The sequence below is a fragment of the Garra rufa genome, chromosome 19, assembly GCF_049309525.1.
Source record: "Garra rufa chromosome 19, GarRuf1.0, whole genome shotgun sequence".
Taxonomy (NCBI): domain Eukaryota; kingdom Metazoa; phylum Chordata; class Actinopteri; order Cypriniformes; family Cyprinidae; genus Garra; species Garra rufa.
The window spans coordinates 37,246,892-37,263,878 of NC_133379.1; the positions used below are offsets into that span (position 1 = coordinate 37,246,892).

General features: G+C 33.2%; 1 protein-coding gene across 1 annotated transcript; it reads right to left on the reverse strand.

Annotated features, from left to right (window-relative positions):
* Positions 1-3,268: 3,268 nt before the first annotated feature.
* On the reverse strand, positions 3,269-12,071 carry stbd1 (starch binding domain 1). Its single transcript, XM_073824362.1, has 2 exons — positions 11,646-12,071; positions 3,269-7,783 (listed from the first exon to the last, which is right to left on the reverse strand). The coding sequence occupies exons 1-2, from the start codon at positions 11,917-11,919 to the stop codon at positions 6,456-6,458; spliced, it is 1,602 nt and encodes a 533-aa protein (XP_073680463.1). The 5' UTR covers positions 11,920-12,071; the 3' UTR covers positions 3,269-6,455.
* Positions 12,072-16,987: the final 4,916 nt, after the last annotated feature.

Sequence of the window (16,987 nt, forward strand, 5' to 3'; positions counted from 1 at the left end):
CATGCTAAACTGCCTGCGGATAAGAAACAACAAACCAAAACCAAAAAACAGACCAGCCTGAGCAGTGAAAATAAACTAACTACAGCCACTTTAGGCTGTTTTAAACAGTTTTGTTACAGGGATAAACTAGGCCATTGAAAATCAAACCTGTTTTAGGCTGAAGTCAGAAGTCCTTTTTCTCCAAGGAAGGCTGGGATATTCAGAGATGACCTGTTTTCTATCTCTGTCTGGAGCCTTTATCGTGACTCTGTTTAGATGCATTACTGAATTAGTGTATTTACTGTTGCATGACAGTTTCTGTTCATCAAAGAATCTTTTGTTTTCACCAAATTATGAAGCAGCAGAGGTGTTTTCATCACTGATAATAAACAGAAATGCTTCTCAAGCAGCAAATCAGCATATTAAAATGATTTCTGAAGGATCATGTCACACTAAAGACTGGTGTAATGATGCTGAAAATTCAGCTTTGCAGAATTTTAAATTCTAAAAAAGCAGTACAATTCTGAAATATTCATACTATTTAAAATTTGTGTTTTCTATTTGAATAGATTTTAAAATGTAATTTATTCCTGTGATTTCGAAGCTGAATTTTTAGTATCATTACTCCAGTCACATGATCCTTCAGAAATCATTTTAATATTCCGATTTGCTGCTCAAAAACATTTATTATGTCGAAAACAGCTATAATTTTTAGAGTATAATTTTTTCAGGTTTCTTTGATGCATAGAAAGTTCAGAAGAAGAGCATTTTTCTGAAATGGACATATTTTGAAACATAAATGTCTTTATCATCACTTTTGCTAAATAAAAGTATTACATTTCTATAATTAATTATAGAAATAATTATGTAATTAATCCCCCCCATAACCTACTACTGTATGCTACTACTAAATATATTGTAGAAACTTTCATTTAACAAACTGCAAATTTAAAGCTGCTTTAAAATAATTTGTATCGTGAAAAGTGCCATACAAAAAAAAAACAAAAAAAAACTTGAATTTAATTGAATTAAATACTGACTCCAAGCTTTTGAATGGTACAGTGTATAATGATACAAAAGCTTTTTTTTAATTTCAGATAAATGCTGATTTTTGGATCTTTCTATTCATCAAGAAGAATCCTGAAAAAATGTGCTCAACTGTTTTAAATATTGATAATAATAATAATAATAATAATAATAATAAATGTTTCTTTAACAGCAAATCAGAATATTAGAATGATTTGTGAAGGGTCATGTGACTGGAGTAATGATGCTGAAAATTCAGCTTTGATCACAGGAATAAATTGTATTTTAAAATATATTCAAAAAGAAAACACTTTTTTAAAATAGTAAAAATATTTCACAATTTTACTGTTTTTGCTGTACTTTGAATCAAATAAATGCAGGCTTGGTGAGCAGAAGAGGCTTCTTTAAAAAACATTAAAAATCTTACAGTACAAAAACTTGTACATTTTAAAATAAATTCAAATAGAAAGCAGTTGCTTTAAATGGTAATAATATTTTACACTGTTTATTCTGTATCTTTGATCAAATAAGAAATGCAAGCCTTGGTGAGCATTAGAAACATATTTAAACATTAAAAAATATACCAACCCTAAACTGCACGGTTTAAACATTTACAAGTTCCAGACTGCATTGTATTCGTTTTGACTGGTGTATATTTGTCTAAACTAACTTGGTTTTGATTTTTAGGCTCTTTATCTCTCTCTTTTGTTTGAGTTCTCATTTTCTGACCTTTAATTACTCCTCTTGTTGTGGTAAAATTAATCATTTACAGTCCTGTGGGCTCTGGAAACTCATGACGCCACATATGCAAATACTCTAGATCTGTTTATATGTCGCACATACACAGAAATTCTCTGTGAAAACAAGAATACAAGCAATACAATGATGTCATGAAGAAGAATATGAAATCTTCCATTTGCACAGTGTTACAATGTTCCATCAAATGTCTCATCCTTCCTTTGAACCCATAAATATTTCATGATCCCATCAGAGGCCAAAGACACTGTCTGTTTGGGGAGTAAAACAGCAAATTAGCGCTGCAGTGGATTGAAGCTAAAATAAGCACTGCAATATATATGCTGTCTTTTTAATAGGACAGCAGAGTCAGGTTTCTGATTACAGTAGTTTATCATATTGTCTTTAGATCAAGGACACCAAAACATCATTCACTTTTAAGCCATGTTGTATTGGCTAAGAATTGATTTTAGTTAGTATTGACAATTGCGTACGAACTTTAGAGACTTGCTCAATCTAAAAGAGATTCTGTAAGCATCTGTTTAACCTGCAATCTTATCGAAAAGCAAGATTAAGTTTTAAAATTAATTTTTTTGCGTATGATCTCATGATCTTTGCTTGTTTGAAGAGGGCCAAAAATACATAACTGTATATAGTTGAGGTCAAAAGTCTGCAAAATCTTAATTATTTTACCAAAATAAGAGGGTTCATACAAAATGCATGTTATTTAATGTTATTTAATACTGACCTGAATAATATATTTCTCATAAAAGATGTTTACATATAGTCCACAAAAGAAAATAATAGTTGAATTTGAAGATCAGGGTAAAATTGACTTATTTTGTCTTCTGGGAAACATTTAACAATCTTCTGTAGCCTCTGAAGGACAGTACTAAATGAAAGAAAAATTAAGAAAAATGTACACATCTCCATTCTGTTCAAAGGTTTTCACCCCCGGCTCTTAATGCATTGTTTTTCCTTCTGGAGCATCAGTGAGCGTTTGAACCTTCTGTAATAGTTGCATATGTGTGTCTCAGTTGTCTTCAGTGTCAAAAGATGGATCTCAAAACAATACAGTAATTGTTGGAAAGGGTTCAAATACACACAAATGCTGACAAACCAAAGAATTTGTGGGACCTGAAGGATTTTTCTGACGAACAACAGGCAGTTTAACTGTTCAGGACAAACAAGGGACTCATGAACAACTATCACTAAACAAAAAACAGATAACAACACAGTATAAAGAATCAAGTGTATGTGAACTTTTGAAATGGGTCATTTTTTAATATTTTTTTTTATTTTTATAAATGATCTATTATTTTCTCTTGTGGACTATATTGTAAACATCTTTTATGTGAAATATCTTCAGGTCAGTACTAAATAAACAATAACGTGCATTTTGTATGATCCCTCTTATATTGGTAAAATAATTAACATTTTGCAGATTTTGAAAAGGGGGGTGTAAACTTTTGACTGTATATACATGATTTGTTTATTACAGTGAGGCACATTTGCACAGGACAATGACTCTCTGTCAATATAATTTATTTTATTGAATTAAGTATTTGCTGAGTGACATTTACTGATTGACAGTTAAACATACGTTTAAAGGTCAGACACAGTATTACACCTGAATTTCACATAAAACAAAAACAATTGAAGCCATAAGACAAATAAACATGTGTAGTCAAAAGTGAAAGCAGCAAAGGTTATTCATTTTAAGGCAATCGTTGTGAAACAATAAAAAATGTATTCATATACTTGTGTATCATTGCTATCTAAAGCATAAAATCTCTGTAAATACCTAATTAGAGTCTGCCACATGCAGCTGACAGTGATGGCAAACAAAGCTACAGTGATGTTGTCAATAGGAATCACTGATTTTAAATGATGTAATAGACTTCACAGAACAGCAGCTGTTAAGTTTGAAGTAAATGCTGTGTGCATACAGTCCAGGCTGGGATTTAGGACGATTAAGCTGATTTTATGTCAGCGTTAAACAGATTAGAGTAAGAGCTGGATTCCAAACAGCTTCGAAGAAAATTGTGTTTTTGGCTGGTGGTTTTGCATTGCTCAAGCAGTTCACACAGCATTCACTACACAACCATATCACAGGCCTGAAAGATACTCTATGCAAGTTTAAAACAATTCAAACTCAAATGTATTCTGAAATGTTTAAAATGCTTAAATAGGTGTTATATTTTCAGTGTGGCCACATGGGGCGCTATAACCGATTAGGACAAATTGACTTCTTCTACAGTTAGTTTTCTCTTTTAGATCAACATGTGCATAGCTAGAAACTTACATAATAAATAATTCAGTTAAAATCACATTTGAAGGAAACCGACTTCCCCTGAGAACTGAGGTTTCTAATGCAATTATGTCTGGATTTGTGCACTTGCATAGAGTATGGTTCCAGATCATGAAGAGATCAGTGTGATTCTTGCAACATTTCAGATTAAAATAAGTGTTCACACACAAAACATTTTGCGATACATTTTAAAAGAGGTGTAGTCAACCTCTGGAAGCATTAGGATTTTCCCGTATACATGAAAGACAAGACTTTTTGTGGATTTTCTCAATTTTGGTACATCGCTGATACAGGATTATAGTTTTAAGGGCAGACACATGGATATAATCAACATTTATTGCAGTACAAAAGTGCATATTTGTAATATTATAATCTTATTGCTATAGTAACAGTTCAACAGCCTCATGCTTTAATGGAATAATTCAGTAATAATTAATAATATTACAATATAGTCATACATATTGGATTTCAATAATGCACTATGGATTTTTATTGCTGTATAGAGTTGGAAGAAGATAGTAGGGCTGCACGATTTGGGGAATTTGCCAAATTTAAAATGTGATTAATAATTGTTTTGATGTGCTTGTTAGTGCTGCAATACATTGGTTAAACACTACCAGTCAAAAGTTTTTGAATAGTAAGATTTTTATTTATTTATTTATTTTTTTAAAGAAGTATCTTCTGTTCACCAAGCCTGCATTTATTTGAAAATACAGCAAAAGCAGTAATATTGTAAAATATTTTTACTATTTAAAAAAACGGCATTCTATTTGAATGTATTTTAAAATTAAATGTATTCTCGTGATCAAAGCTATATTTTCAGCATCATTACTCCAGTCTTCAGTGTCACATGATCCTTTAGAAAGTATTCTAATATGCTGATTCGCTGTTCAAGAAACATTTATTATTATTATTTTCTATATTTCAAAGATGAGTACATGTTTTCAGGATCCTTTGATGAATAGAAAGATCCAAACATTAGCATTTATCTGAAAAAAAAGCTTTTGTAACATTATACTATCAGTGTAATATTGTATGTATCATTATATGTAACATTATACTTTATTTAGCATGGAGGATGCTTTAAATTGATCAAAAGTGAATATAAAGACTTTTATTTGAAGGTTTTTATTTAAATCACAGGAATAAATTATATTTTCAAATAGATTCAAACAGAAACAATTATTTTAAATAGTAAATTTTTTTAAACATTTTTACTGATTTGCTGTGTGTTTTTTTTTTTTTCAAATAAACGCAGAAGCAGAAGAGACTAAAAAAATTTGACTGGTAGTGTATATATCACTATAGCTATAAAGTAATAATGATAAAATTAATAATAATTGTTGTTATTGTTAAATAAAAATAGAAATATAAGTTTTACTATTGTAATATTTCACTGTAAAATAAAACAATAATATTAAAAAAATAACATATTAATAATGATTTAATGTTATATTACAACTGTAAAATTACAATGTTATATTACAAAAAATAATGTCTGTCTTTATTTATTTATTTTTCAAATGAAAACCACAGGGAGCTTCTTTTTTGTCAATAAGATTGATGGCGCATGTTGCATTTGCAGATTAACATTAAAATGATCCAAATTCAGACATGCAGAGTTCGTGTGAAGCGATATTTACCACAAACCGAGCCGCTTTGAAACGCTCAGGATAATAAGCCGGTCACGTGTACAAACACATTCCCGCGCACTTCACTCTGAAATGCGCAGCGCTTACAGTGTTTTCACGACGCGCCATCAATCTGCCATTTTGCGGCACTGAACTTGCAAAGTTTTGCTGATGATTTCTGCTGAAAATGGTCAATTGTTGTCATGCTTTGGGCTGTACTAATTGGTCAAACCAGGAAAAAGACTTGGAGTAATATAGACTGCCAAAAGTTCAAAACAAGGAGAAGAGTGAAAAACTGTCTTGAGGAACAAAAGGTGATTGTGGTCAAACTGAACCATGACAACATTCGTGTTTGTTCTTATCATTTCCGATCAGGTAGGTGAAATATTAGGCTATGTGTTAATTAATACTCTTTGTATGTATCTTTACCACCTTAACTTTAATTTGTCAAAATATTGCACCCTTTCCTACTTACTAAGTCCTTCTCTATATGATTTAGCAGCTTCCACACTTTTTTTTTTATTTCGTGGTTTAGACAGCATAAATAACCAGAACAACATATTCAGTAGTACATTAATCGTCTAATCAATGCTGTTGTTTGCATCCGAGTATCGCCAATATGGCCACGCATCTGGGTAACTGACCAAAGCGTGACATAAGGGCAAACCCTCCATATATATTTATTTATTTATTTAAACTGCAGCCATTTCACAATTTTCATTTCAAATTTTATAGTGATTAATCGTGCAGCCCTAAACAAGTCACCTCTGAGTTCAACAACATCCCCAGCACTTATCAAGATAGACGTCTTCATCTTGGCTTGTTAAAAAGAGATAGCGGTTTCCACACTCCTCCCAGCGAGAGATCCTTCCGTCCTCCACCAGGACGAACTTCCACTCCACCTGGCTCTCCACAGGGAGGCTGATGGTGTTGGCCCAGAAGCCGTCCTTGGCTTTCTGTAGTGGAACAAATCTTTCCCAGTCCCCCAATTCCTGCAGACTCCCGGTGACAGCCACCAGCTGGCTAGGAGAGTATGTGATGTAATGAATCCTGAAGGTTACGTCAACTGCTTGTGATAAAGGCGGAACAGTCGCTACTCTTTTATTCGCTGGTTCTTCATCATCTTTGGTTAAACCAGTCTTGACTTGCTCTTGTTGCGTCTGTTTTTCTTCGGTTGCTATTGCCGTAAGCCAAGGAAGATCTTTGTACTCTGGTGCTCCTACGTTTAGCCACTCGTTATTGTCCATAATTGCGTCCATGATGCTAATCTCATTCTTTTCTTGTTTCTTCTCTATTGTACCCTCTTCATCAGTTTTCTTCTCTTGTGAGAGGCTCACCTGTATTGAAGAACCACCAATGAACGTATTATCAGTTTGGAAACCCAAGTAGTTCTGGAAGTCAAACCTGCTGTTGTGGTTGACCATCGTTTCCACAGCCGCGCTCAGGTTTATGCCGTCTGTGGTGTAGCTTCCACTATGAAACCATGGCTGGCCTTTCATTTTCTCCAACGTGTCCGTCTTCTTATCACTGCAACAGCAATCAAAGTTATTTGTTCGTGGGAAACGCCAATCATGATGGTCTTCAAACTTCTTGCTCATGTTTTCCACTTCCTCCACCACTGACGTCTTAATGTGTTCTTCTAATTGCATCTTACTGGGATTGGATGAGACATGGTCTGTGATGTGATCCTGATGCCTCTGATAAATAATCTCCCGAGCGCTTTCAGTTTCAGATGGTTCGTCTGTTTCCAAACTTACAGATTTGTCAAGATATTCCTCAATTTCCTTCTTGGCAGAATTGCCCGTTTGTGTCAAACCCACATTCACATCGGCCAAAACCTCACATCCACCATCATCATCATCAACATCTTGCTGAATATGTTCCTCACATTCTGTTTTTTCATCAGGATCCATTTCTACACACTGATCCAGATCAGAATCCGTTTTATCTCCCATTCTGGGTTCCAAGTCTGTTAGAAGCTCATCTGTAATCTCCTCCAAGTCCTTAAGAGTGCTTTCATTTAGGTCTTTCTCTGGCACTTCAGTAGGAAGGAGCATGTTGTCGGTGGATGAGAGGTCCTGCTTTCCATCCTCACATGCTCCTAAACGAGAACAAAAATGCATTACGTCACCTGTGCTGAGTAATCAAACATTTATGTCTTTTTTTATTGTTTTACATCATTTTTGACTCAAAATGTTATTGGTGCATTAGTTTTCATTGGTTTTATAGTTGTTAAACAATATTAGTATGGAGAAAAACAGTCAGTTCATGGGAAAAGTACATGTCACTGTTTTCAAATCCAAAAATAGTTGGTGTAATTGACCTGCAGTTGCAGTAGGTTATTTACTGAGGGACCTTGTGAGTAATAAATCAATCAAAAATCATCAGTAATCAAGCAGCACAAAACCATGAGGGAAAAAACAAAACTTATGACAGATTTGCATTTGCAATCTAGTATCTAATAATAAAGTTTAAAGGGATGGTTCGGAGTAGAATTGACTTCATTGCTATGAACTCTGAAGCCCATGTAAATACCCCATCCGAAGTTTTTTTTTACCTTAGTCAAACATTTATGGAGATATTAGAGTTTTTCGAATTGCTTGTTACAGGAGTGAATGGTACATGTGATGTATCTCGTAAATTGCATCACTAAACGTGCAAGTAATCTTACCAAACTTGTACAGTAGTGTAAATAGGTTATGTACTCACAAAACGCTGCATCAGCACATTTGTAAGTCCACCATGAGTGTTTTAAAAACACGTTTTAGCCGATCCCTACTAGTCTCAAAAACTACAAATGGCGACACGTCGACGTCACGTCCCTGGTTTGAAAAAAGCACGTAAAAGTCCTCCTACAAGTTGACATGCACACAGATGTAGTAGGAGGACTTTTACGTGCTTTTTTCAAACCAAGGAAGTGACGTCGACTTGTAGTTTCTGAGACTAGTAGTTCTCGGGTAAAACGTGTTACAAATGTTCTGATGCAGCGTTTTGTGAGTACATAACCTATTTACACTACTGTACCAGTTTGGTAAGATTACTTGCACGTTTAGTGGTGCAATTTACGGGATACATTACATGTACCATTCACTCCTGTAACAAGCAATTCGAAAAACTCTAATATCTCCATAAATGTTTGACTAAGGTAAAAAAAAACTTCGGATGGGGTATTTAGATGGGCTTCGGAGTTCATAGCAATGAAGTCAATTCTACTCCGAACCATCCCTTTAAGTGTATGTTTCAGGCTTTTGTCTCTATGAAATGAGATGCTGCATCAGAGCTGCCTTCAACTCTGCACTGTCACGACACTCGTTCATCTTGTGTTCTTGGCAGCGGAACACGAGAGTCATTGTCGATCTTTTAGTCAACCCCCAAACTGCATGCACAAGATTGTGGAATATAATAGCCAGCAAACATTCAGACAGGACAAGGCTGTGTAGTGCAAAGCAGTGTAAAGACCTGTTAAATGGTTAAAGAGATATATGAAAGAAAAGACTGATCACAATTCAGTTTGCAAATAAGTGCAAAAAAGAAAAAAGGTTTGCAGTGTTGAAGGAAAGTTTGGGGTCTTTAAAATGTTTAAATTTTTTTTTTTTTTTTTTTTTTACTTTTTTTGCATTTATTTTATCAAAGATGCAGTAAAAACAGTAATATTGCTAAATTGTTACACCTTAAGTGTTTTCTATTGTAATACACAGTTGATCAAAAGTTTACATACACCTTGCAAAATCTACAAAATGTTACTTATTTTACCAAAAGAGAGAGATCTTGCAAAATACATGTTATTTTTTTATTTAGTACTAACCTGAATAAGATATTTTACATAAAATATGAATTGTTGAATTTACAAAAAATGTATGTTAAAAAGTTTTCATACATCAATTCTTAATACTGTGTTGCTATTGAATGATCCACTGTTTTTTTGCTTAGGGATAGTTTTTCATGAGTCCCTTGTTTGTCCTGAACAGTTAAACTGCCTGCTGTTCTTCAAAAAAATTCTTCAGGTCCCTTCAAATTCTTTGGTTTTTCAGCATTTTTGTGTATTTGAACACTTTCCAACAATGACTGTATGCTTTTGAGATGCATCTTTTCACACTGAGGATAACTGAGGGACTCATAAGCAACTATTACAGAAGGTTCAAATGCTCACTTATGCTTCAGACGGAAACAGTGCATTAGGAGCGAGGGGTGAAAACTTTTGAACAGAATCTTGATTTTTTTTTAAAAAAGTTTTCACCACGTGGCTCATAATGCACCATTTATCCTTCTTTTCCTTCTATTTTCCATAAAAATATGGATCCCAAAATCATACAGTCATTATTGGAAAGGGTTCAAATATACAAAAAGACTGAAAAACCAAAGAATTTGTGAAACCTAAAAGGATTTTTCTGAAGAACAGCGGACAGTTTAACTATTCAGGACAAACAAGGGACTCATTAACAACTATCACTAAACATAGCTGTGGATCATTCAGGTAACAACACAGTATTAAGAATCAACTCTTATTATCTCATGAACTTTATGTAAATGTAGTTCATGTAAAAAAGTCTTATTCAGGTCAGTACTAAATAAAAAACAACATGCATATTGCATGATCCCTGTTATTTAGGTAAAATAATTAACATTTAGCACATTCTGCAAAGGAGTATGTAAACCTGTGTCCTCAATTGTTTTTTAAAATGTTTATTCCTATGACACAAAGCTTAATTTTCAGCATCATTACTCCAGTCTTCAGTGTCACATGATCCTTAAGAAATCATCCTAATATGCTGATTTGCTGTTCAAGAAAGATTTCTTCTTATTATTATCATCATGAATAATCAGCATTCATTTAAAATAGAATTTTTTTGTAAAATTATATTCGACTTTAAAAAAGTCACTTTTAAATAATTTAATGCATCCTTGTCGATTAAAAGTATTAATTAATAAATTGACTATTATCATTTTTATTTAAAAGAGTAGTTCACTTTCATATCAAGAATTACCAGATAATGTACTCACCCCCTTGTCATTCAAGATGTTCATGTCTTTCTTTCTTCAGTCGTAAAGAAATGGTGTTTTTTGAAGAAAACATTTCAGGATTTCTCTCTATATAATGGACTTCTATGGTGCCCCCGAGTTTGAACTTCCAAAATGGAGCTTCAAAGGGCTCTAAATGATCCCAGCAGAGGAAGAAAGGTCTTATCTAGTGAAACGATCGGTTATTTTTCTAAAAAACATTTACAACTTATATACTTATAAACGCTCGTCTTTCTGAGCTAGACGAGCATTTGAGGTTAAAAAGTATATAAATTGTAATTTTTTTTTTTTTTTTTTTAGAAAATAACCCATTGTTTTGCTAGACAAGACATTTTTTTCCCTTGGGCGTGATCGTTTGGAGCCCTTTAAAGCTGCATTTTGGAAGTTCAAACTCAGGGGGCACCATAGAAGTGAAAAGTTTTACTCAAAAAACATAATATCCTTACGACTGAAGAAAGAAAGACAAACATCTTGAATGACAAGGTGGTGAGTACATTATCTGTAAATTTTGTTCTGAAAGTGAACTACTCCTTTAAGTATGAACGATTTAGACCACTGATTGACGTTAATTATTTATTCAAATATATCCTGACTTCATATCTAAATGGAGTGCGAACAAGATTTTAATGTAAAATTATTACAAACATGACCATAACCAAAATGAATAACGTAATCAATCTCCAAAACTCCGCCCTCCGCAAGTGATTGACATTCAGAAAGCGTTTCTGATTGGCTAAGTTTACTGACTGGCCAAAACAGCATGGGCCGCTTACCAAAACACATATTTGCCATCTCTGTTTGTCACGTTGACAAGTGTGGTTTCTCTAGAGACCAATTACACTGACATCTGACAAGTATTAGAGACATTTTATATGTGCTACAGCCAAAAAGTCTGGCATAAACATTCAGTGTTCATACTATGCTTCAACAATTGTCCGGTTTACCTGTTGACTCGGTAGGTCGATCATCATCCCTCTCTCTTTTCCTCCTCCGAGCCGTGCTCTCTTCCTCCGTCGCTACCGTCGTCTCGTTCTCGCTATTCTCGTCACCCTTTCCGCGCTGACCTCTAAAGGATCGGTAAATGAAGAACGCGGCGCACACCGACAGCATGGCAATGATCCCTACGGCGACTACGGCACCGAAACCGCCGATCACGTCCAGCAGGGAATGAATATCGCGCCGGTCCAGAGCAATTGGTTTGCTCTTCTTCATGGTCATGCTGTGGGTGAAAAGCGTCAATGTAGATGTTAACGGCGCAGGTGACGCGTTGCGGGTGATCACTTCATTCTCAGCGCCGCGAGCGAAATGACCCTTTGATGCGGCAGAAGATGAAAAGAAGCCCCGCAATCAGGTGAGCACGCTGCCAATGGGCTGCGCGCTCTCGCTCTCTCTCCCTCTCCTTCTGACTTTCTCTCTCGCTCGACCAATCGCTCGTTCGATTTTTTTCAATTTTGAAGTACTTTAGTTTGATGTTTTTTATTTTTTTCTATTTTCTGTTTTGTTAATATGTGGCAGAGTGTCATACAAAAATAAAATAACAATTCAATTAATCAATTTAATAATTCAAACATAAATTCAAAAATGTAAATAAAGAAACATCTATTTTCATGGACAAATTAATATACTTATTTAAAGTTGTTTATTTAATTCATATACATTCAATTTAAAGTGTAGTTTAATAAAACTATAAAACAGTAAGTAAATCAAATATTTTTAAATGTGTAATAAATAGACAAAGCTGTCCATTTAATTAATGTTTTAAAATGTAGATTAATAAAACAAGTAAAAAAGTACATTAGTAAATCATTTTAAAATCAAATGCACATTTTAAAACCATTTTTAAATAACAATTTTTTTTAAAATATGTTGATTATTCATTTTATTTTTAAGTGGCACTCATCCATGCCTATTTTTAGGTACAATGTTTCTTCTTAATTTTTTTTTTTTTTTGCCAAAATTGTTTTATTTATTTGTTATTTTTCAAGCTTCTTATTATTTTACAAGTGTTTTTTCTCTCTTTATTTACTTATTATTATTATTTTCCAAATGTTTTTCTCTTTATTTATTTATTTACTTAGCAATTCATTTCTGCACATTTTTACAGGAAAGCCTTGAACCACAGGGGATTTGAAGTGTTGCCTTTTTAAATATAAATTATAAAAAAAAAATTCTGATTTTTTTGTTTGATTTTTTGCATTCTTTATCTGTATTCTTTTTTTATATATTTTTTTATATTTCCCTTTTACTGTTTTGTTTAATTCTATTATTTATTTATTTTGATTGCATTTTTTTGCATTAAAAAAAAAAATCTGTGCTCCATGTATTATTGCACATCAAGATTGCCTTGAACAAATATAATACTTAATTTTTTTTTTTAATTTGCATTTTCCTTTGATGGCATCCACAATAGAAATGTTTTATTTAACTCAATGATGATAATATTAGCAGTTTTGTCCCAAAAAATAACAGCTAGGTCAGAGACACACTCTCCGTCACGCAGCCACGGTCAGTTCTGCTGATACAGTGTTTTTTTTTTTTTTGCTCAGAATGGGACTGTCAAAGTTCAATTATTGATTAAACATGGAACTCACTTTAGATTTAAATAAAGCAGCACAAATATATCTGATAACCTCTAACTGAGTTAGCTTTGGATTTTTTTTTTTTTTTGACAAGACAAGTTTTTAGGAGCCTATATGATTGCTTTAGTAAAATACGTTAATATTATTGTCAGCTCAAATGCACAAGATTAGATTTGAGCTCAAACATGCATAATGGTCATCATTTGATCTTTGCACCCTCTGATAAAAGCGGTTACATTTTCTACAACAGATTTACTTTATCCTTTTATTGATCTGCTGACTAGTATCAATGAGACCAATCAATAAGCAGTGTCAATGATCAGGGGAGTTAACTGAACCAAACTGCTTAAAGCCATTTTGGTTCAGTTGTTCAGCTTTCACGAGTGCAAAGGTGTTGTTTTGGGACAAAATATTATCTGCTGCCACCTGCTGGTAAATGATGTTAAATGCAGTTTACATTTTTTTTATAACTGCCTCTATGATATGCAACGTTTTCAAAAGAAAAACATGATGCAGCATGCTAAAATTGACTAAATTACAAGTTACTAAAATGTGCTAAACACATCCTAGCATTTAAGTGATAGCTGTTCATGAGTCCCTTGTTTGTCCTGAAGAGTTGAACTGCTTTAAAAAACTTCTACTGAAAAATCCTTCAGGTCATCCCACAAATTCCTTGTTTTTTAGTATTTTGTTTATTTAAAATTTTTGAATTTGAAGATCAGGGTAAATGAACTTATTTTGTAATTTGGGAAACATGTATCTTCTTTAGCTTTTGGAGGGCACTTTTGGACTATTACTTAAAAAGCACGTATTTTTATCTTATTCTGCAAGACCTTATTCTTAATCCTTACTCCTACTCTATTCTTAAATTTAAAAACTACGTTACTAAGTAATAATAAGCCGTAATTTGGAGTATACTGAGGCAAAAGTCATAGTTAGTAAATAGTGAGAATTGGACCCTAATCTAAAGTGTGATCAGAATAAGTTATGTAGTGATCTATTATTTATTTGAAAGAATTAAAAGAATCGTTAAATGTCTATCCTTGTATCATTTACTTGTTTAGGTTGATATAGGATTTAGAAAGTTACTGAAAAAATTGTAATCTGTTATATAATCCAATTACTTTTGGATTACTTTTAGATTACTTTTGACGACTCATTTGTCACATTTAAATAGGATTATCTACCACAGTGATGTAAAAAATGCAAAGAGTAAGAATGATCTCCCATTCATTGTAATTTACAACATGAAGTGCATTAAACATTATATTACATCAAGGTTTCCCAAACTAGGGTTCGTAAAGGAACTGCAGGGGGTTTGTGAGTTTAATAAAAAGCTAACAATTAATTAAATCATTTTTTTAATTACATTAAATCATTTTAAAACAAAGTCCCTTTCAAGGTTATTTCTATAGTCTTTGTTTTAAAAATATTGAAATATTTTTATTTAGCTGCATGCCATGTGACCATTAATTAACATCAAAGAAACTGTGAACATGCAAATGTGATAATTATTGAAATATTTAGGGGTACTTAAAGTAAATTGTAAGTATTTGGTGAGATGACAAAATGTTTAAAATAAAAAAATAAATAATGTGAATATATGCATTTTAATGAGTTTGAAACAAAGCCTTCCAATCCAAAGACAATACATGGTTAAAAAAAACCTACATGTGATAATTCAAATAAAAAAGTGTTTATCAGTTGTTGATGCAATGTTGCAACCTTTCTTAAACCTAAAATGATAAATTGAGTGGTCGAATGCTGTGTCAATGCCTAGTCTACACTCTTAAAAATAAAAGTGCTTCACAATGCCATAGAAGACCCTTTTTTAGTCTAAATGGTTCCATAAAGAACCTTTTAAAGGAGTAGTTCACTTTCAGAACAAGAATTTACAAATAATGCACTCGCCCCTTTGTCATCCAAGATGTTCATGTCTTTCTTTCTTCAGTCGTAAGAAATTGTGCTTTTGAGGAAAACATTTCAGAATTTCTCTCCAGTGGACTTCTATGGTGCCCCCAAGTTTGAACTTCCAAAATGCAGTTTAAATGCAGCTTCATAGGGCTAAAAATGATCCCAGCCGAGGAAGAAAGGCCTTATCTAGCGAAATCATCAGTTATTTTCAAAAAACATTTTATTTTATAACATTTTACAAACTTTTATACTTTTTAATCTCAAACGCTCATCTTGCCGAGCTAAACAAGACGAGCATTTGAGGTTAAAAAGTATATAAATTGTATTTTTTTTTTTTTTTTTTTTTTAGAAAATAACCCATCATTTTGCTAGATAAGACCTTTTTTCCTCGGCTGTGATCGTTTAGAGCCCTTTGAAGCTGCATTTTGGAAGTTCAAACTCGGGGGCACCATAGAAGTCCATTATATGGAGAAAAATCCTGAAACGTTTTCCTCAAAAAACATAATTTCCTTACGAGTGAAGAAAGAAAGACATGAACATCTTGGATGACAAGGGGGTGAGTACATTATCTGTAATTTTTCTGTTCTGAAAGTGAGCTACTTCTTTAACATTGGAAGAACCTTTCTGCTTCACAAAAAGTTCTTTGTGGCAAAAGAAGGTTCTTCAGATTATAAAAAGGTGAGAAAGAGATGGTTCTTTAAAGAACCTTTGACCAAATGGTTCTTTGTGGAACCAAAAATGGCGATTCTTCTTAAAAGGTTCTTCTAATAAGGATCTTTACAGTAATGGCATAGGAAAAGCTGTAAAGCACCTTCATTTTTAAGAGTTTAGGTGTGAATGTCTACAAAACTAGACTAAGTGCATATAATCGGTTGGCTATTTTAGAAAATAAAATTTAAAAGATGAAAAAGAGAAATTAGGGAGAATCAATGAATTATGTATTTATTGCTATTGTGTGAATAATCTGTAATCATGTAATCCATTAAAAATGGCTGTAGTTTGATTATGAGTATTTTAAACTGTAATTTACTCTAATTACAAGTACTTTATTTTTGGAATCTGATTATGTAATCCAGATGACATGTAGTCAGTTACTACCCAGCTCTTGTAATAAGTAATTTGGAGAGAGTCATTTGTACAATAATTTAATTACACTGTTGAACATGTAATTAGCAACTAGTAATTAATTAATTACTTGTTTAGAGTAACTTACCCAACTTAACCAACACTGCTCATGAGATTGTTGTGAACTTTTTCTTAGAGACCAGGAGACGTTTTGGATATCTTGAAGCAGAAGTTTCTCTTTATCGTTGCTGCAGTCATCAAAAGTCGTCTGACTAAGGCAGATGCATTAGTTTATATACATTTCCAGGGGGAGGGATACTTAGAGGTGGAGACAATCTAAACAAAGTATGCAAATGCAGTACAGGAATCAGCCCATTACTGGAGTTCCCCCAGCCCTGATCTCATTATCATAACAGTGTCATTCAAAGGCATAGGTGCTAATCCAATCAGTCTGACAGTATTGCCCATACCTTCACATTATCATAGAGACAAAAGCATAGCTGTACCTTGAGAACACAAAGGTTAGTGTCTCAGACACCTGGGCTGCATAATTTAATCTTCTTAGAATGTCATCATCTGTACCTCTAGATTTCACTTTAGATTTTCCTGTGATGCTGTGTCAGAACATAGGATCAGCATATTGTAAACCGATTCTTAAATTTGTAATCCCACAAGATGCAGAGCTTAGCTCCAACTTTGATCAAATTCACCCAGCTGTGATTTTCTAA

What these genes read in the sequence shown, in the direction of transcription:
- stbd1 (XM_073824362.1), bottom strand. Translation starts at nt 11,919, where the DNA reads ATGACCATGAAGAAGAGCAAACCAATTGCTCTGGACCGGCGCGATATT. An exon ending in TCGACCTACCGAGTCAACAG is followed by an intron (nt 7,784 to 11,645) that starts GTAAACCGGACA and finishes GTTCTCGTTTAG; the next exon opens with GAGCATGTGAGGATGGAAAG.